This window comes from Oncorhynchus kisutch, unplaced genomic scaffold (genome assembly GCF_002021735.2).
Source record: "Oncorhynchus kisutch isolate 150728-3 unplaced genomic scaffold, Okis_V2 Okis02a-Okis13b_hom, whole genome shotgun sequence".
NCBI classification, from domain to species: Eukaryota; Metazoa; Chordata; class Actinopteri; order Salmoniformes; family Salmonidae; genus Oncorhynchus; species Oncorhynchus kisutch.
This window is the reverse complement of record NW_022261979.1, coordinates 6,169,795-6,191,485: the sequence shown is the minus strand read 5'-3', so window position 1 is coordinate 6,191,485 and position 21,691 is coordinate 6,169,795. Positions and strand designations below refer to the sequence as shown.

Below are 21,691 nucleotides of genomic sequence, written 5' to 3'. Positions count from 1 at the left end.
TTATGTTGTCTAATAAAAACGAATTATAGAAAAGATGCATAAAAGGACACATGAAATCAGTTCTAGGTCTTTCAGTTAGCCTACACTCCCCGTGTTAAATCAAATGGGGCCCTGAATATATTTCAAACCTGGTTTAACCAAGGCAATGAGCCATGTGTTTAACAACCCCAGGGAGGGCCAAGTCATTGAAACTCATCAGGTTAAAGATAAGAGCTTTGTCCCTAAGAGTGAGTTGCAGCAACTGCTCCCTGTCAATATCTGATCCCACTGTGATAGCAACACCCACTGCGTTGGCCCTTCTCATGGCTCTAATACCCTCAGCAAAGTTCTTGTCTGAGGTCACTCCTTCTGTAATGAACACAAAGGTGAGCTCTGCGTCTGGACGTACCCCTCCGAACCGACCTCCAGGGTTACTGACGAGGTTCTCAGTTGCGTAGAGAATAGCGCTGCCCAGAGTGGAGGATAAGTCGCGGTAGACTGCATTAGAGACCAGGGAGCTAATCTTTCTGTGGTTGTTGGAGAAGTCCAGAAGAACCTCCGGGTCCTGCTCCCCTCCAAACTGCAGCACGGCGAAGCGAGCTCCTGAAGAGACCTCCTTGGAGAGAGGGATCGATTGGGAGAGTCTCCCGATGAAGCGCAGGATGCTGATGAAGTTTCTGCCCCCTGTTCTCTCAGAACCGTCAATGAAGAAGAGGATGTCTACGGGGCGCTGGATCAGTGGAGCCAAACTCAAATCTTTGCCAATAATAGAAAAGTCAGTGTTATACAGACTGTTGATTCATAAACTCTTAATACATCTGTAGTTGTCTGTCATTTACATATGCAGAATATATTGGAAAGACATTAATAGATCATTTCCAACTGAACAAATATTCAAGGTCAGTGATTTTCATTCGTGCAGTATAAAATAATAACAAAAAACTCAGTCCCATTATTTAGATGTAAAAACATCAATAGAAAATAAATAGTCTTTTCACCCGAGGCACACTTCAGGTCTGGACAGATCATCTCTGGTTCTAGAGAAGAAGAGAAGTGAATGTAGTTCATTTGTCAGGGTTGGTAATTTTCACAAAATAAAATAATTGAACTGTTGATAAAATGTAGTGTGCATCCCAATGGCACCCTATATTCCCTATATAGAGCTCTGGACAAAAGTAGTGCACTATATAGGGAAGAGGGTGCCATTTGGGATGCAGACATAGACTTGCCTGGGCAGAGGATTTGTTCTAATTCCTCTAAGAATTCCTCAGCAGTAAGTTCAGCGTAGACACTCAGGGTCTTCACCCGGTCGCCCATATTACAGGCAATCTTCTCCAGATTCTGCCTCTCTGCCCCAGAGTCAAACATATCACCGATGGCGATGGCATACACGTCCACTCCGTTACACAGGGCTCCAAGATTATCCAGGTCTTTAGGATCGTTGCGACCGTCTGTGATAACTATGGCCACCACCTTGGTCCTCCCCCTGCGACCTGGAACTATCAGATGGTCGTATGTGTACTTCAGGGCAGAGGCAGTCCAGGTGCCTCCAGCGATCCACTCCATGGCTTTGACCTTTGTGTTGAAGGAGGTCACAGAGGTGATGCCCCTATCGTCCATCCTGATGGCCTGAACCGCCCCTTGGTGACTGTACTGAACCACACCCAGACGAGACCCTTTTGGGGGTTTAGAAGTAGTTCAGGGAATAAAATTGATTACATGTTTAAAATGTATATATTTTAAATATTGGTGATCTATTGTTTTTCCATTCAAACAGTGGTTGTAGTAGTAACACCGTATCATGAAGTTCACCTGAGGCGTCAGATATGTTTTTGGCCATCTTCCCAAGCCTGTTTGCTACACTGATGACAAAGTTTTTAGCCAGACTGAAGTTGGTTTTTCCAATACTTTCAGAGCTGTCAATCACAAACACCAGGTCCAGGGGAGGACAAACCTTTTCACAATCTGCACAGAGAGACATTTAACAATAAGACTTGGGCATTTTTTATTATTATTACAAGGAAAATCGGTTGTCATTAAAATAAACCATTACCACAGCAGCCACACGTTTCTCTGACAAATCCCATGATTTCACACTCCTGAAAGTTGAGAATATTCATCAGCATTCTCTCAGAGAGAGTAAAGGGATATGAAAGATATCTGTCAATCAGGATGAACAAATAAAGTCAGTTACATACCGATAGACCAGAGGACCCACGAGTACCAGGTACTCCCTAGACACCATCAACAGAAACATTTAACGACCAATGACAGACTCTTAGTGGATGAAATTAATCACAAATGAGAACTAAATGTACCTTGGTATGTGTACATAGGAATGAGACTCACCAGTGGTCCAGGTGACCCCCTCACTCCTCTGTCCCCAGGAACACCCTCTTGCCCTGGCTCCCCCTGTTAAACAATACACACGTTTTTTTTTATAGAAATACATAAATCGATTTAAATAAACGAGTGCATTTATTAATATAATATCTCTGTTTATGATATTTTTTTATTTTACCTTTATTTAACTATGCTAGTCAGTTAAGAACAAATTCTTATGTTCAATGACGGCCTAGGAACAGTGGGTTAACTGCCTGTTCAGGGGCAGAACGACAGATTTGTACCTTGTCAGCTCGGGGATATGAACTTGCAACCTTTCGTTACTAGTCCAACGCTCTAACCACTAGGCTACCCTGCCACCCCAACACTCTAACCACTAGGCTACCTGCCGTCCCTACACTCTAACCACTAGGCTACCTGCCGTCCCTACACTCTAACCACTAGGCTACCCTGCTGTACGTACTGCCGATCCTTTTGTTCCTGTAGTTCCCTGGGCTCCTTTCTCTCCATTATAACCTCTGGTGCCCTGTGAAAAAATATAGACATGGTAGTGAAATAGAGGGGTCGAACATTTTCAGATTTTAAATATGGACGGCTAAGAACAGGTACATATGATTACCTGCAGTCCCGGTAAACCAGGGTCTCCTCTCCCTCCCTAAGAGATAATAAGGTTGAGTTAGCATGTTTGCCAATCGCACTAATTAAAACAGGATTACCAATCCAATTCAATTACCAAAACACATTGAAATTGTGTTTTGTTATTCAGTCAGGTGTCGGCTGCAGTTCAAACCTGGTTCCCTCTGGGTCCTGGGTAGTTGTATCCATCACTTCCTCTATCTCCCTACCAATTAAAAAAAGACAAACAGCATTTTTAGCACTGTTTAGCTCCCATTTTCTAGAACTTTATTTTTTGCCTCAGCTACCGTTCTTGTGAAGGTGTACTACAAAAAAAAACACTGTAAGACCACTTTCTCATTCTAAGAAAAGAACGTGACCAGGGAATGTCAACAAAGAATAATTTCCCCTCGTAGTAAATGTTTAGGGGGGCCCTACTCAGTACTCTGTACAGTTTCCAACATAACCTCAACATAAATACCTTCCATTGTCAGATTCAGGTATGTGTTATAATGCATAGGCCTGTTGCAACGTGTCGAGTGTCATTTTGACTGCATATGAACAAAACATTGAAATAACTGCCATTTTTTCTTTATTTTTCCAAAATAAATATGTTGTTAGAATTTAGATATCACAAATGTGTGCTATAAGCAGTTTTATAAACTGGGTGAATCGAGCCATGAATGCTGATTGGCTGACAGCCGTGGTATATCAGAGCATATATCACAGGTATGACAATACATTTATTTTTACTGCTCTAATTACGTTGGTAACCAGTTTCTAATAGCAATAAGGCACCTCGGGGGTTTGTGGTATATGGCCAATATACCTCTGCGTTGCGTCGTGCCTAAGAACAGCACTTAGGAGTGGTACATAAGCCCTATACCACACCCCCTTGTGCCTTATTAACAACACAGTGTAATTCAGTTTTTTGTTCGCACCGTTACTTTGTCACTATTACACTTTGCATGAGGTATGTTACGGGTCTAGTTACCATCCCCCCCCCCCCCCCCCTAGACTGCCGGACCAAAGGGATTCGTAACACCCTTGAACAAAATGGCCGCATGAACTAAGAGCTCCGCACAAGTAGTTTACCATTCTTAATCTTACCTCCACTTCAAGTTAAAACTCCTTTAGCTTTAGTCAGAAAGTCATGGCGGCTACATTACAGGTGCCATTTTTACCCGGACTTGAGCATTATCCGCGGAAAAAGCCTCCAAGAAACAGCTAGCGCCATTAGCAAGAGGATCCCCCCCCCCCGAGACCCAACAAATGCCAACCTCGCACTCTGTCGAAGACATCATTTCTGTGCGTACAGAACTCAACATCAAATTAGATGGCATTAACTCTCAACTCAGTGCGATAGGGAGCAAGGTGACAACCCTAGAAAATGCTTTGCCTGACATCAACAACAAGAATCATCAACGCGTCTGGCATCTGGACAGGGGACCTGGAAAGCAGGGGGCGAAGGAATCATTGTGTTCTATTAAATCTGGGCGAAAAAGAAGAGGGGAAACATGCCACTGATCCGCTACCTGCAAGACAAACTTCCCGAGTGGCTCCACCTGTCCACTGACAGGCCCATAGAACCTGAGAGAGCTCACAGAGCACTGAGGCCCCCACCAGCAGCCAGACAACCACGTGCCCAATCACCATACGTTTCCTGAGATTCACCGACAGGCGGCGAAAAACAACACCATCACAGTGGGAAACGCCAAACTCACTTTACACCAGGACCTGTCAGCTGGAATACGCCGAGAGTTTGACGAGGTGAAGAAAAACCTAGGATCAAGTTCTCCACTCTATCGAAACCTGAATCTAAGGATGGTCTTGCCCTTCCCTCCCTTCAATTGTACTACTGGTCTGCCCAAATCTGCAACATGCATGATCACAAACAGACAACTCAACGTGGATTCAGAAGCCCAATCCTGTGGTTCATTGCCTCTAAAGTTCAAGTATATTCATTAATAGCTTTAGTGAAGTGGGCAACATAGCCAAAACCTTTGATTTACAGCACCCTACTAGCACGGAGGGACTGTAAGAAATACCTGTGCATTTCCTTCCAAATATGTTCTCACTCGCCTATAGTATGCAGCTCAGACTTGCCAAAAGCCCTGAGTGGTGCCAACTTTAATCTTTGGCATACTCTAGGAATCAGGACCTTTCCAGACCTATTTCATCAGAAAACCACTACAGTGAAATCCTTTCAAGAGCTCTGCAGTGAATTCAATGTGCCAAGATCCATTTTAAAATATATATACAGTGGGGAGAACAAGTATTTGATACACTGCCGATTTTGCAGGTTTTCCTACTTACAAAGCATGTAGAGGTATGTAATTTTTTTACACTTCAACTGTGAGAGAAAATCAGAAAATCACATTGTATGATTTTTAAGTAATTCATTTGCACTTTATTGCATGACGTAAGTATTTGACACATCAGAAAAGCAGAACTTAATATTTGGTACAGAAACCTTTGTTTGCAATTACAGAGATCATACGTTTTCTGTAGTTCTTGACCAGGTTTGCACACACTGCAGCAGGGATTTTGGCCCACTCCTCCATACAGACCTTCTCCAGATCCTTCAGTTTTTGGGGCTGTTGCTGGGCAATACGGACTTTCAGCTCCCCCCAAAGATGTTCTATTGGGTTCAGGTCTGGAGACTGGCTAGGCCACTCCATGACATTGAGATGCTTCTTACGGAGCCACTCCTTAGTTGCCCTGGCTGTGTGTTTCGGGTCGTTGTCATGCTGGAAGACCCAGCCACAACCCATTTTCAATGCTCTTACTGAGGGCAGGAGGTTGTTGGCCAAGATCTTGCGATACATGGCCCCATCCATCCTCCCCTCAATACGGTGTAGTCGTACTGTCCCCTTTGCAGAAAAGCATCCCCAAAGAATGATGTTTCCACCTCCATGCTTCACGGTTGGGATGGTTTCTTGGGGTTGTACTCATCCTTCTTCCTCCAAACATGGCGAGTGGAGTTTAGACCAAAAAGCTCTATTTTTGTCTCATCAGACCACATGACCTTCTCCCATTCCCCCTCTGGATCATCCAGATGGTCATTGGCAAACTTCAGACGGGCCTGGACATGCGCTGGCTTGAGCAGGGGGACCTTGCGTGTGCTGCAGGATTTTAATCCATGACGGCGTAGTGTGTTACTAATGGTTTTCTTTGAGACTGTGGTCCTAGCTCTCTTCAGGTCATTGACCAGGTCCTGCTGTGTAGTTCTGGGCTGATCCCTCACGATCATTGATGCCCCACGAGGTGAGATCTTGCATGGAGCCCCAGACCGAGGGTGATTGACCGTCATCTTGAACGTCTTTCATTTTCTAATAATTGCGCCAACAGTTGTTGCCTTCTCACCAAGCTGCATGCCTATTGTCCTGTAGCCCATCCCAGCCTTGTGTAGGTCTGACTTGGCATTTGACTGAATTTTTATCTATTTTATGTAATAACTTGGAAAATAGGAAAGAGAGGTGTAACTTTGCATTGGGACTTTTCATGCGTATACTAAAGCAAATCTGTCACACCCTGATCTGTTTCACCTGTCTTGTGCTCGTCTCCACCCCCCTCCGGGTGTCGCTCATCTTCCCCATTATCCCCTGTGCATTTATACCTGTGTTCTCTGTCTGTTGCCAGTTTGTCTTGTCTCATCACGCCTACCAGTGTTTTCCCCCGTACTCATGTTTCTCTCTAGCCCTTGTTTTTCTGGTTTTGACCACCCTGCCTGCCGTCTGTTGCCAGTTTGTCTTGTCTCATCAAGCCTATCAGTGTTTTCCCCCGTACTCATGTTTCTCTCTAGCCCTTGTTTTTCTGGTTTTGACCACCCTGCCTGCCGTCTGTTGCCAGTTTGTCTTGTCTCATCAAGCCTACCAGTGTTTTCCCCCGTACTCATGTTTCTCTCTAGCCCTTGTTTTTCTGGTTTTGACCACCTTGCCTGCCATGACCCTGAGCCTGTAGAACGCTATACCTGTCTGACACTGCCCTGGATTACTGACCTCTGCCTGCTTGACCCGTCGTCTGCCTGCCTTGACCCTGAGCCTGTCGTTCTATACCTGTCTGACCCTGTCCTGGATTACTGACCTCTTCCTGCCCTTGACCCGTCGTCTGCCTGCCTTGACCCTGAGCCTGTCGTTCTATACCTGTCTGACCCTGTCCTGGATTTACTGACCTCTTCCTGCCCTTGACCCGTCGTCTGCCTGCCTTGACCCTGAGCCTGTCGTTCTATACCTGTCTGACCCTGTCCTGGATTACTGACCTCTTCCTGCCCTTGACCCGTCGTCTGCCTGCCTTGACCCTGAGCCTGTCGTTCTATACCTGTCTGACCCTGTCCTGGATTTACTGACCTCTTCCTGCCCTTGACCCGTCGTCTGCCTGCCCTGACCCCTGTTTTGTTAACAAACATCTGTTATTCAAGCTGTCTGCATCTGAGTCTTATTCTGAGGTCTGATACAAATCCATATGTTACATGTAGTTACGTTGATGTTACCTACCCTTTTAGAGAACGTCATCCCCCCCCCCCCGCAGTGATGTCAGAGTGACTTTTTCAAATACTCCTACAGAATTACATGCAGGTAAGACGTTGTCTTTCTGATACTACATATAAATCAGCAGGTTCTAAATAACTCTATAGCATTTGAGAGATGAGCTCAATTTCTAAATATCCCTTTAACCAAGTTGGACTGCTTTTCCTTTGTTCTCCACACATGTTCATGTAGCTGCAGATCACCTACAGTAACATAAACTAATGATAATGCTATTCTCTATTCTAATGTTACCCAAGACCTTTAGAAACACAAACAAAGGAGGCTTATTAGACTGTTAGAATGTTGCAGTAAAAACAGAATCCTGCTCATTGGCGTAGTAAGGGGGGAATCGAGGCCTGGCAGTGTAAGTGTTAAAAGCTGAACCCAAATCAACTTACCTTAGCTCCTGCTGCTCCAGTGTTTCCTCGGGGGCCAAAGTCCCCTGCATCCCCCTGAGAGCCCTAACGAGGACATGCAGAAAACATGGACACGGATGGTGACAGGGCAGAATATTATTTTCTCATGTCATTACATCACCTGTCATAGATATCACCTGTTTAACCAATGGTATATTTGGTGACGGGTTGAATGGTTAGTGGAGCACCTCTGCTCTTACCAGGTATTATTATTATTATTTAGGGCAGTATTCACCTGAAGTCCCGCCTCTCCAACCTCACCTGGTGGACCACGAACCCCTGGGAAACCTGGTGCCCCCTGTTATGAGATGGATATGATAGGGATTGAAAAAGATACAGTTCAATGTATTGATTGAAATACAACACCTGCATATTGATTACATTTGATTTATTAAAAGTTGACTCACTGCTGCTCCTTCTTCTCCATTCTCTCCAGGAACTCCTCTCACCCCCTCTGGGCCTAGTTCTCCCTGCAAGATGCAACACAATGAATACAACCAACATGGATTCACCCCCTCTGGGCCTAGATCTCCCTGCAAGATGTAACACAATGAATACAACCAACATGGATTCTCTCTCTCTGGGCATCATTCTCCCTGCAAGATGCAACACAATGAATACAACCAACATGGATTCACCCCTCTCTGGGCCTCGTTCTCCCTGCAAGATGCAACACAATGAATAAAACCAACATGGATTCTCCCTCTTTGGGCCTCGTTCTCCCTGCAAGATGCAACACAATGAATACAACCAACATGGATTCTCCCTCTTTGGGCCTCGTTCTCCCTGCAAGATGCAACACAATGAATACAACCAACATGGATTCACCCCCCTCTGGGCCTCGTTCTCCGTGCAAGATGCAACACAATGAATACAACCAACATGGATTCTCTCTCTCTGGGCCTCGTTCTCCCTGCAAGATGCAACTCAATGAATACAACCAACATGGATTCACCCCCCTCTGGGCCTCGTTCTCCGTGCAAGATGCAACACAATGAATACAACCAACATGGATTCTCTCTCTCTGGGCCTCGTTCTCCCTGCAAGATGCAACACAATGAATACAACCAACATGGATTCTCCCCCTCTGGGCCTCGTTCTCCCTGCAAGATGCAACACAATGAATACAACCAACATGGATTCACCCCCCTCTGGGCCTCGTTCTCCCTGCAAGATGCAACACAATGAATACAACCAACATGGATTCTCCCCCTCTGGGCCTCGTTCTCCCTGCAAGATGCAACACAATGAATACAACCAACATGGATTCTCTCTCTCTGGGCCTCGTTCTCCCTGCAAGATGCAACACAATGAATACAACCAACATGGATTCTCCCCCTCTGGGCCTCGTTCTCCCTGCAAGATGCAACACAATGAATACAACCAACATGGATTCTCTCTCTCTGGGCCTCGTTCTCCCTGCAAGATGCAACACAATGAATACAACCAACATGGATTCTCCCTCTCTGGGCCTCGTTCTCCCTGCAAGATGCAACACAATGAATACAACCAACATGGATTCTCCCTCTCTGGGCCTCGTTCTCCCTGCAAGATGCAACACAATGAATACAACCAACATGGATTCTCCCTCTTTGGGCCTCATTCTCCCTGCAAGATGCAACACAATGAATACAACCAACATGGATTCACCCCCCTCTGGGCCTCGTTCTCCCTGCAAGATGCAACACAATGAATACAACCAACATGGATTCTCCCCCTCTGGGCCTCGTTCTCCCTGCAAGATGCAACACAATGAATACAACCAACATGGATTCACCCCTCTCTGGGCCTCGTTCTCCCTGCAAGATGCAACACAATGAATACAACCAACATGGATTCACCCCTCTCTGGGCCTCGTTCTCCCTGCAAGATGCAACACAATGAATACAACCAACATGGATTCACCCCTCTCTGGGCCTCGTTCTCCCTGCACGATGCAACACAATGAATACAACCAACATGGATTCTCCCTCTCTGGGCCTCGTTCTCCCTGCACGATGCAACACAATGAATACAACCAACATGGATTCTCCCTCTCTGGGCCTCGTTCTCCCTGCACGATGCAACACAATGAATACAACCAACATGGATTCTCCCTCTCTGGGCCTCGTTCTCCCTGCACGATGCAACACAATGAATACAACCAACATGGATTCTCTCTCTCTGGGCCTCGTTCTCCCTGCAAGATGCAACACAATGAATACAACCAACATGGATTCACCCCCCTCTGGGCCTCGTTCTCCCTGCAAGATGCAACACAATGAATACAACCAACATGGATTCTCCCCCTCTGGGCCTCGTTCTCCCTGCAAGATGCAACACAATGAATACAACCAACATGGATTCACCCCTCTCTGGGCCTCATTCTCCCTGCAAGATGCAACACAATGAATACAACCAACATGGATTCACCCCTCTCTGGGCCTCGTTCTCCCTGCAAGATGCAACACAATGAATACAACCAACATGGATTCTCTCTCTCTGGGCCTCGTTCTCCGTGCAAGATGCAACACAATGAATACAACCAACATGGATTCACCCCTCTCTGGGCCTCGTTCTCCCTGCAAGATGCAACACAATGAATACAACCAACATGGATTCTCTCTCTCTGGGCCTCGTTCTCCCTGCAAGATGCAACACAATGAATACAACCAACATGGATTCTCTCTCTCTGGGCCTCGTTCTCCCTGCAAGATGCAACACAATGAATACAACCAACATGGATTCTCCCTCTCTGGGCCTCGTTCTCCCTGCAAGATGCAACACAATGAATACAACCAACATGGATTCTCTCTCTCTGGGCCTCGTTCTCCCTGCAAGATGCAACACAATGAATACAACCAACATGGATTCTCTCTCTCTGGGCCTCGTTCTCCCTGCAAGATGCAACACAATGAATACAACCAACATGGATTCTCTCTCTCTGGGCCTCGTTCTCCCTGCAAGATGCAACACAATGAATACAACCAACATGGATTCTCTCTCTCTGGGCCTCGTTCTCCCTGCAAGATGCAACACAATGAATACAACCAACATGGATTCTCTCTCTCTGGGCCTCGTTCTCCCTGCAAGATGCAACACAATGAATACAACCAACATGGATTCTCCCTCTCTGGGCCTCGTTCTCCCTGCAAGATGCAACACAATGAATACAACCAACATGGAATCGACTATTGTGATGCAGTAAAAACAGATGAGATGTTTGATGTTTTTTAGTTTGTTGGTGGAAACCTTATCTCCTCTCTTGCCAGCCTTGCCCCGTCGTCCAGCTCTGCCACTGTCTCCTCTGCTTCCCTGAAAGAGACATGTTCTCATGTTTCACCAAGGCCCCAAATAAAACATGTAAATGTTGTGAGTCCTGCTCTTTCTCGTGTGATTGTTGTGCAACTCACAACGCTGTATGAAGACACTATCACTTGGTCTACAGCTTATTTAATACAGACTTCGATAGGAGACTCACAGTGTCGCCAGGACTTCCACCAGGTCCAGCTTTACCCTAATGAACAGAAATAGTGTTTAAGCCGATGATTCGGTGGTTTGATTTGGCAGCCTAATACTCCTAGTTAGTAAACTGTGTTAATCTCTGAGCCGATATAGTACCTTGTTTCCTTTTTTCCCAGGCAGACCAGGGTTTCCAATATAGCCAGCAACACCCTGTAACAGTCACACGTAATGTATTGTTGTCTAAATAACTACAAGTTGATAGTGTTTCTGATAACGTGTCGTTCAGATGGCGCTCCAGACCTTATTTCCACTGTCTCCATGATCACCCTGTGGTCCAGGCCTGCCACTCTGCCCAGCAACACCCTGAAGACAACAACAATACAGGATGTACCAGGTGCACAAGACTCATGTTTCAGGTAGCCTATAGAGCCCCACAGTGGACGTGTCATAATACCCATAAAACCTAGCGGTCAAACAGGGAAATGGTTCCAATCGTTTTTCCACCATTCATTTTAGAAACACTTAAAATAAGGGCTGTGATTCGTGTAGACTTCCCCTGGTGTGACGTTTTGATAACCATGTCAATCTCTATTGGACATTCGGCTCTATTTTCTCGCAAATTCAAAAATGCGAATTAGCATAAAAGTAGACATCATTACTACAAATCCCTGCAAGCTCCTGCACGTCATCTCTAGCTGACACCTTTTAACCTTTTTTAATTTAAGGTATTTAAGGTCCATTTAAAACTTGCACAAGATAGTTCACATAATTGTAAATTTTAAGACATTTTTATCAATTTATTTATTACTAAATGTAGCTCAAATTAAATAGTTAATCCAGAGATTCTTACCTTTGCCTCGATTCGGCAGTCTCATCCAGATCCGCATCATGGCATTTGTAGTTCTTTATGATAGCCACATTAGAAGATAATTAGCATTTCATTTTTGGGGGGTAAATACAGGCGAATATATAGAGAGATTTACGCTGTTATCAAAATATCACGCCAGGGTAAGCCTACACGAAACATACAGTTGAAGTCAGAAGATTACATACACTTAGGTTGGAGTCATTAAAACTCGTTTTTCAACCACTCCACAGATTTCTTGTTAACAAACTATCGTTTTGGCAAGTCGGTTAGGACATCTACATTGTGCATGACACAAGTAATTTTTCCAACCATTGTTTAAAGACCAGATTATTTCACTTATAATTCACTGTATCACAATTCCAGTGGGTCAGAAGTTTACATACACTAAATTGACTGTGCCTTTAAACAGATTGGAAAATTCCAGAAAATTATGTCATGGCTTTTTGACTTCATTGGAGTTCAATTGGAGATGTACCTGCGGATTTATTCAGGGTCTACCTTCAAACCCAGTGCCTCTTTGCTTGACATCATGGAAAATTAAAAGAAATCAGCCAAGAACTCCACAAGTCTGGTTCATTATTGGGAGTAAATTCCAAATGCCTGAAGGTAAAACGTTCATCTGTACAAACAATAGTAAGCAAGTATAAACACCATGGGACTACACAGCCGCCATACCGCTCAGGAAGGAGACGCGTTCTGTCTCTTAGAGATGAATGTACTTTGGTGCGAAAAGTGCAAATCAATCCCAGAACAACAGAAATGGACCTTGTGAAGATGCTGCAGGAAACAGGTACAAAAGTATCTATATCCACAGTAAAACGAGTCCTATATCGACATAACCTGAAAGGCCACTCAGCAAGGAAGAAGCCACTGCTCCAAAACCGACATAAAAAAGCCAGAGCACACTTTGGAACTGCACACGGGGACAAAGATCGTATTTTTTGGAGAAATGTCCTCTGGTCAGATGAAACAAAAATAGAACTGTTTGGCCATAATGACCATCATTATTTTTGGAGGAAAAAGGGTAAGGCTTGCAAGCCGAAGAACACCATCCCAACCGTGAAGTACGGGGGTGGCAGCGTCATGTTGTGAGGGTGCTTTGCTGCAGGAGGGACTGGTGCACTTCACAAAATAGATGGCATCATGAGGGAGGAAAATTATTTGGATATATTGAAGCAACATCTCAAGACATCAGTTAAAGCTTGGTCGCAAATGGGTCTTCCAAATGGACAATGGCCCAAACCATACTTCCAAAGTTGTGGCAAAATGGTTTAAGGACAACAAAGTCAAAGTATTGGAGTGGCCATCACAAAGCCCTGACCTCAATCCCATAGAACATCTGTGGGCAGAACTGAAAAAGCACGTGCGAGCAAGGAGGCCTACAAACCTGACTCAGTTACACCAGCTCTGTTAGGAGGAATGGGCCAAAATTCACCCAACTTATTGTGGGAAGCTTGTGGAAGGCCACCCAAAACCTTTGACCCAAGTTAAACAATTTAAAGGCAACGCTACCAAATACTAATTGAGTGCATGTTAACTTCTGACCCACTGGGAATGTGATGAAAGAAATAAAAGCTGAAATCAGTCACTCTCTCTACTATTATTCTGACATTTCACATTCTTAAAATAAAGTGGTGATCCTAACTCACCTAAAACAGGAAATTTGTACTAGGATTAAATGTCAGGAATTGTGGAAAAACTGAGTTTAAATGTATTTGGCTAAGGTGTATGTAAACTTCCGACTTCACTTGTAGCCCTTATTTTAAGTGTTTCTAAAATACCCTATGGTAAAAATGAATGGTGAATAAACGATTGGAAGCATTTCCCTGTTTGACCGCTAGGTTTTATGGGTATTATGACTCTATATGTAACAGGACACTGTACAAAGGTGCTAAATCCAGGAATCAGGTGAAGAATCCACCTACCTTTTCACCTGACTTGCCCGTGTCACCCTTGATACCAAAGTCACCGGCAAGACCGGCTTCTCCCTGTGAGACCGCAAAGGTGGTGGAGGAGGACATTTATAACCACAATGCATACAGGCTGTGTAGTACGTTACATTCACACCTACTGCATATTATGCTCAACGTCGCTGCATTATCTCACCGACATGCCAGCGTCTCCTTTACATCCAGGTGTCCCAGTGGTGCCAGTCTTTCCCTAGAAAACAACGAAGTAGATGACATCACTAACTAGACATGTCTAAATACAGTCTTTTTATCAATAAGTAAGCAAATAAATAAGACGTACCTTTTCGCCATCAATGCCGTTATACCCAGGAGATCCCCTTTGACCCTGACGAGATCCGATTGAGGAAATTGTTCATTGTTAATTGGTGACATAGTGCTTGTCCTAATGAACTGATCCTGCCGACTACGCCAAATGTAGCATGTAGATCATCAATCTAATGAAATCATTAAGGAACCAATCATGATTGAGATGTATTAATAACAATGGAAAAGGAGTACCTTCAGACCAGATCCACCAATATCTCCCTGTGAAACAAGGACAAAACATGACGTCAAATACAGACAGCAATGCAGTATTACAACAAGCTTGGTAGTATATACACAAGTAACAAATGGTTAGAGCATTTTCTAATATGTTACCTTCTCTCCTTTGAGGCCTGGAAGACCCTGTAAATATATATTAGGCAAATAATGTAAATAATGTGTGAAATATTCAATGAAAGCAGCCTGGCACAGACAAATATCAACGTTAGAAATATCATCATTCCTCTTACCTTCTGTCCATGCAAACCTATGGAGCCCTCCACACCAAGGTCTCCCTGTAGGGGAAAAAATGCCAACATAAATGAAGTGTAAAATCTTATTGAGTGTAATTGGCTAGTACGTCCTGTATTGTGTCATCGTGTATTTAATCTAACCTGTTGCCCAGGCAGTCCAGGATCTCCTATTGCACCATTAGTTCCCTTCCCACCCTACAAGACACAAAACAAACATTGATGTCATGAAGTGTCATAAACCAATACATATTTAGGTTTATCAAAATAAGAGATTGCTTATTTACTTTCTTTCCCTTGTGTCCTTTCGGCCCGACAGCTCCTTTTATTTGTATGCACATCGGGGCTTGGCACTAGAGAGAAATCACAGAAGATATGGTCAAAGAGGTTTCAAATATGGGCCTCCCGAATGGCGTAGCGATCTAAGGCACTGCATTGCAGTGTGTTAAGGTGTCACTACAGCCCCGGGTTCGATCCCAGGCTGTGTCGCAGTCTCATCGCGCTCTAGCGACTCCTTGTGGCGGGCCAGGCGCCTGCAAGCTGGCATCCGGTCGCCAGTTGGACGGTGTTTCCTCCGACACATTGGTGCGGCTGGCTTCCGGGTTAAGTGAGCAGTGTGTCAAGAAGCATTGCGGCTTGGTAGGGTCGTGTTTCAGAGGACGCATGGCTCTCGACCTCCGCCTCTCCCGAGTCCCTCCCGAGTCCATAGGGGAGTTGCAGCAATGGGTTAAGACTGTAACTACCAATTGGATATCACAAAAAATATAGATATGAGGTTTCAAATATTAAAAAGAAGACCATTGTGTCGTTCATTCTACATCCCTCAGTGCTTCATATGACTCACCTCAAATTCGGCCTCTTTGATCTGGAAAGAGAAAGAAATGACAGCATATTAAACACACACTAGGATACATAAAACACACAGACACTGTAACACTGACACAACTTGGCATCAACCATGACAGCACAATAACATCCGTACTCCACTTCACAAACGGAAACTTCACTATAAATGGTGTCAGTTCACTACCATGGTGTCAGTTATCCTGTTGACAGCTTCCTGGCGGTTGCTAGCTGGGAATGCCATGTAGTCTTTCCTATACAGCTCCACAGGAGAACTGGCTATCTGCTTGAGCTCACTCTCCATGGTGTACTCGTTGGTGGCCACTACAAAGATCTTGATGCCCGCTGCCTTGGCAGCCTCGGCGGCCCGTGAGACCCCTCCACAGGGGCTGCCAGTGATGTGGCCGTCAGTCAGGACCACAGCGTACTGGAGCCGGGGCTTTCCACTGGCCGTTAGCCTCACTTGTTCTGTCATGTTCCCCAGGGCACAGTCGATGAAGGTTCCCCTACCAATGTACCTGGTGACGAGGAGAATAAAGTATTGGCGTGCTCAACTCTTATTATGAAAGATTGGTGTGCTCAACTCTTATTATGATAGATTGGTGTGCTCAACTCTTATTATGAAAGATTGGCGTGCTCAACTCTTATTATGAAAGATTGGCGTGCTCAACTCTTATTATGAAAGATTGGCGTGCTCAACTCTTATTATGAAAGATTGGTGTGCTCAACTTAGTATTATCTTATAATACTCCCAAAAGAGATGAAGACGATTCAGTAAGTAAGTAAGCAAGTAATAATGAGGGAGGGACTGACAGTGTCTGGCTGGCTGACTGAGTAATATACCTGATGGCCTGTGCCCTTCCCAGGAAATGTGCAGCATCAGTGACCACCTGGCTGAAGACTTCCACACGGTCTGAGAAGTGCAGCCCACCGTAGGCCCACTGGGCCCTCTTGGCCCTGAGGGAGGTGGTCTGGAGCCTCTTCACAAAAATCTGGAGGAACTCCTTGAGCTCATCCACCAGACTGCCCCAGGGGAACTCCCTCAGAGCAACACTCTCAGAGGTGTCCATGACGAAGTACACATTGATGGGGCAATCGTCCATTTCGTCTGGGCAGAAAGTGATTAAACAACATGCAGCACCTTGCTTGAAGTAGTTCATGAATATCCACCATTATTCCTCCACAATTGCTAATCTACTTGTGTATACTAGACTTAAGTTAACGACATGTATCTACAAATATTGCTAAATAGTACATCAATCATATCATAACATTTGATGGCTCTTGTAATTTATATTCACAGCCAAGATCTCTATGCTTCCACCACGCCATACCACTGATGTTCCTGGGCCTCACTAACAGGTGGTCGTATTCTGGGTCCTGGGCAGAGACCTGGAGGACCCACAGCAACAGGACAGCCTTCAGTACTCCTGTCATGATGCCTCTGTGTGTGGAGGTGTACAGGTGTCCGATCTGTGTAATACTGTCTACACAGAAAAGGAAAAGGTTTAGTTTTATAAGCCTAATTAACTACGGTTTGGAAAGTAATAAATGTGGCAGGTAGCCTTCGAGGTTAGAGCGTTGGGCCAGTCACCAAAAGGTCGCTCATTTAAATACCGGAGCTGACAAATTGAAAAAGCTATCGCTGTGCCCTTGAGCAAGGCACTAAACCCTAATTTCTCCAGAGGCGCTGTACAATGGTGAACCTGGCTGTGACCCCACTTCCTACGGGTGTCTCAGGGAGAGTTGGGATATGGTGACCTTGGCCGTGACCCCACTTCCTGCGGGTGTCTCAGGGAGAGTTGGGATATGCAACAAACACCTTTCCAGTACACACTGTGTGAACAGGACAAATATAAACACCCACACAATGATTACTGTTCTATATTTTGTGAGGAATATAGCCAGACACTTCTGGTGGTATACGAAGGCAGGTTATCGTTTGACACTGTATGTTCCATGGTCTTTCAGCTGATCCTCTGTTCCATGGTCTTTCAGCTGATCCTCTGTTCCGTGGTCTTTCAGCTGATCCTCTGTTCTGTGGTCTTTCAACTGATCCTCTGTTCCGTGGTCTTTCAAATGATCCTCTGTTCCATGGTCTTTCAGCTGATCCTCTGTTCCGTGGTCTTTCAACTGATCCTCTGTTCCGTGGTCTTTCAACTGATCCTCTGTTCCGTGGTCTTTCAACTGATCCTCTGTTCCGTGGTCTTTCTACTGATCGTCTGTTCCGTGGTCTTTCAACTGATCCTCTGTTCCGTGGTCTTTCAACTGATCCTCTGTTCCGTGGTCTTTCAACTGATCCTCTTTTCCGTGGTCTTTCTACTGATCGTCTGTTCCGTGGTCTTTAAACTGATCGTTTGTTACATGGTTTAGGTCATTTGTAAAATAATTGCAGGCAATGGAGAGTAAAGACATTAATTGTGTAAAACATACATATGTTCTGTAAAGGTATTACCCATCCCTCATGCCTGGACGGTTACAGTAAGGGTTTCTGGTTGAACTGATTCCAACAAAGAACAGTGTAATGATGGGCTGACAGCCCTGTACTTAAGACATCCTGTTTCCAGAGTAAAACCTCCCAGGTGCGGGAAACATCGTCTAAAAGGTAGCTGAAAACAGATCATGCTTGAGGCCATAGGGATCTACTCAACATGTTAAGTCAAAGTCTCTTTTAAACCTATTTAATACAACTGCTACTCTCTGGTATACACACCTCAATCTATCAAACATTCAGATTATTTGATTGTATTGTAATGAAACAGGCAGGGAGCAGGTCTCGAACCCTCTACCTTCTAGCACGAAGCCTGTGCCGCAAAAGCATGCCCGAGAGGCAGAGTCGATATCCGCGCTTATAAACCCAGTGTCGTTACAGTATCTTATCCTTGGTTAGCAAACAATATCCAAACGTGCATTTTGTCCGCATTACTTGACTGAAATAGCTACTTTATATGGTCCTGGTCAGTCCCTGGACGGGAGACCAGATGCTGCTGGAAGTGGTGTTGGAGTGCTAGTAGGAGGTACTCTTTCCTCTGGTCTAAAAAAATATCCCAATGCCCCAGGGCAGTGATTGGGGACACTGCCCTGTGTAGGGTGCCGTCTTTCGGATGGGACATTAAACGGGTGTCCTGACTCTCTGAGGTCATTAAAGATCCCATGGCACTTATCGTAAGAGTAGGGGTGTTAACCCCGGTGTCCTGACTAAATTCCCAATCTGGCCCTCAAACCATCATGGTCACCTAATAATCCCCAGTTTACAATTGGCTTTTTCATCCCCCTCTTCTCCCCTGTAACTATTCCCCGGGTCGTTGCTGTAAATGAGAACGTGTTCTCAGTCAACTTACCTGGTAAAATAACAGATACATAAAATTAAAAATAAAATAAATAAATGAAAAAGTCTCCTAGACTTTCTAAAAATACCAAACAAAAGCTACTAACAGTAATCTCTTCTATTCCAAGAACACCAAACATCTTTAAGCTCATCTCAGATGTACAATAGCAGTAATCTCTTCTATTCCAAGAACACCAAACATCTTTAAGCTAATCTCAGATGTACAATAGCAGTAATCTCTTCTATTCCAAGAACACCAAACATCTTTAAGCTCATCTCAGATGTACAATAGCAGTAATCTCTTCTATTCCAAGAACACCAAACATCTTTAAGCTCATCTCAGATGTACAATAGCAGTAATCTCTTCTATTCCAAGAACACCAAACATCTTTAAGCTCATCTCAGATGTACAATAGCAGTAATCTCTTCTATTCCAAGAACACCAAACATCTTTAAGCTCATCTCAGATGTACAATAGCAGTAATCTCTTCTATTCCAAGAACACCAAACATCTTTAAGCTCATCTCAGATGTACAATAGCAGTAATCTCTTCTATTCCAAGAACACCAAACATCTTTAAGCTCATCTCAGATGTACAATAGCAGTAATCTCTTCTATTCCAAGAACACCAAACATCTTTAAGCTCATCTCAGATGTACAATAGCAGTAATCTCTTCTATTCCAAGAACACCAAACATCTTTAAGCTCATCTCAGATGTACAATAGCAGTAATCTCTTCTATTCCAAGAACACCAAACATCTTTAAGCTCATCTCAGATGTACAATAGCAGTAATCTCTTCTATTCCAAGAACACCAAACATCTTTAAGCTCATCTCAGATGTACAATAGCAGTAATCTCTTCTATTCCAAGAACACCAAACATCTTTAAGCTCATCTCAGATGTACAATAGCAGTAATCTCTTCTATTCCAAGAACACCAAACATCTTTAAGCTCATCTCAGATGTACAATAGCAGTAATCTCTTCTATTCCAAGAACACCAAACATCTTTAAGCTCATCTCAGATGTACAATAGCAGTAATCTCTTCTATTCCAAGAACACCAAACATCTTTAAGCTCATCTCAGATGTACAATAGCAGTAATCTCTTCTATTCCAAGAACACCAAACATCTTTAAGCTCATCTCAGATGTACAATAGCAGTAATCTCTTCTATTCCAAGAACACCAAACATATTTAAGCTCATCTCAGATGTACAATAGCAGTAATCTCTTCTATTCCAAGAACACCAAACATCTTTAAGCTCATCTCAGATGTACAATAGCAGTAATCTCTTCTATTCCAAGAACACCAAACATCTTTAAGCTCATCTCAGATGTACAATAGCAGTAATCTCTTCTATTCCAAGAACACCAAACATCTTTAAGCTCATCTCAGATGTACAATAGCAGTAATCTCTTCTATTCCAAGAACACCAAACATCTTTAAGCTCATCTCAGATGTACAATAGCAGTAATCTCTTCTATTCCAAGAACACCAAACATCTTTAAGCTCATCTCAGATGTACAATAGCAGTAATCAAACATTTAAAAGTAATACAATGAATAATAAAACATAATTTGGTTATTCATTTTACTGACCTGCAACGGGAGAGTTAAATATCTGTGTGATAACAGTCTGATCCTCTGCTCAGTCCCGTACCTGCAGAATCAGTCCCTCGGAGCGCCGAGGTATGTTTTCCATGCCTGTTGAGACGTGCTATACATCTAGTGAGAAAAAGACTCCTCCTGTGCATTCAGCTTGGCAACTTCCCAAATGGCACCGTATGGTTCCTGGTCAAATGTAGTGGAGACTTTTATCTCCCTCACCAACTTCAAACATCAGCTATCTGAGCAGCTAACCGATCGCTGCAGCTGTACATAGTCTATTGGTAAATAGCCCACCCTTTTTCACCTACCTCATCCCCATACTGTTTTTATTTATTTACTTTTCTGCTCTTTTGCACACCAATATCTCTACCTGTACATGACCATCTGATCATTCATCACTCCAGTGTTAATCTGCAAAATTGTAATTATTTGCCTACCTCCTCATGCCTTTTGCACACATTGTATATAGACCCCCCCTTTGTTTTCTACTGTGTTATTGACTTGTTAATTGTTTACTCCATGTGTAACTCTTTGTTGTCTGCTCACACTGCTATGCTTTATCTTGGCCAGGTCGCAGTTGCAAATGAGAACTTGTTCTCAACTAGCCTACCTGGTTAAATAAAGGTGTTCTCAACTAGCCTACCTGGTTAAATAAAGGTGTTCTCAACTAGCCTACCTGGTTAAATAAAGGTGTTCTCAACTAGCCTACCTGGTTAAATAAAGGTGTTCTCAACTAGCCTACCTGGTTAAATAAAGGTGTTCTCAACTAGCCTACCTGGTTAAATAAAGGTGTTCTCAACTAGCCTACCTGGTTAAATAAAGGTGAAATAAATAAAAAAGTGCACTACATAGGGAATAAGGTGACATTTGGGATGTAACCTGGACTTCCTCACTGTGGTACATATAACAGCAACTCACAACTGGAGAGAAGGGGAACATGTACTGTTCCTGTTTAGGTAGCCAGGTGACATGAA

At 44.0% G+C, this 21,691-nt stretch overlaps 1 protein-coding gene across 2 annotated transcripts; it reads right to left on the bottom strand.

The window, feature by feature from the left end:
- Positions 1 to 2: 2 nt before the first annotated feature.
- Positions 3 to 20,855, bottom strand: LOC109888072 (collagen alpha-2(VI) chain-like). 2 transcript variants are annotated; one of them, XM_031811936.1, is made up of 30 exons: positions 20,709 to 20,855; positions 17,115 to 17,267; positions 16,624 to 16,888; positions 15,968 to 16,298; positions 15,782 to 15,802; positions 15,225 to 15,290; positions 15,082 to 15,135; positions 14,938 to 14,982; positions 14,804 to 14,830; positions 14,663 to 14,689; positions 14,445 to 14,489; positions 14,301 to 14,354; positions 14,120 to 14,182; positions 11,627 to 11,689; positions 11,483 to 11,536; positions 11,343 to 11,378; positions 11,114 to 11,176; positions 8,290 to 8,352; positions 8,118 to 8,180; positions 7,865 to 7,927; positions 3,113 to 3,163; positions 2,942 to 2,977; positions 2,786 to 2,848; positions 2,329 to 2,391; positions 2,178 to 2,213; positions 2,033 to 2,078; positions 1,792 to 1,944; positions 1,209 to 1,655; positions 978 to 1,016; positions 3 to 735 (listed from the first exon to the last, which is right to left on the bottom strand). In XM_031811936.1, exons 2-30 carry the CDS (start codon positions 17,215 to 17,217, stop codon positions 134 to 136), a joined length of 3,042 nt encoding a protein of 1,013 aa, XP_031667796.1. In that variant the 5' UTR covers positions 17,218 to 17,267; positions 20,709 to 20,855; the 3' UTR covers positions 3 to 133. The 2 variants fall into 2 exon arrangements, with proteins under 2 accessions (XP_031667796.1, XP_031667797.1); XM_031811937.1 differs by having other exon boundaries at positions 17,115 to 17,263.
- Between the last annotated feature and the right edge of the window lie 836 nt (positions 20,856 to 21,691).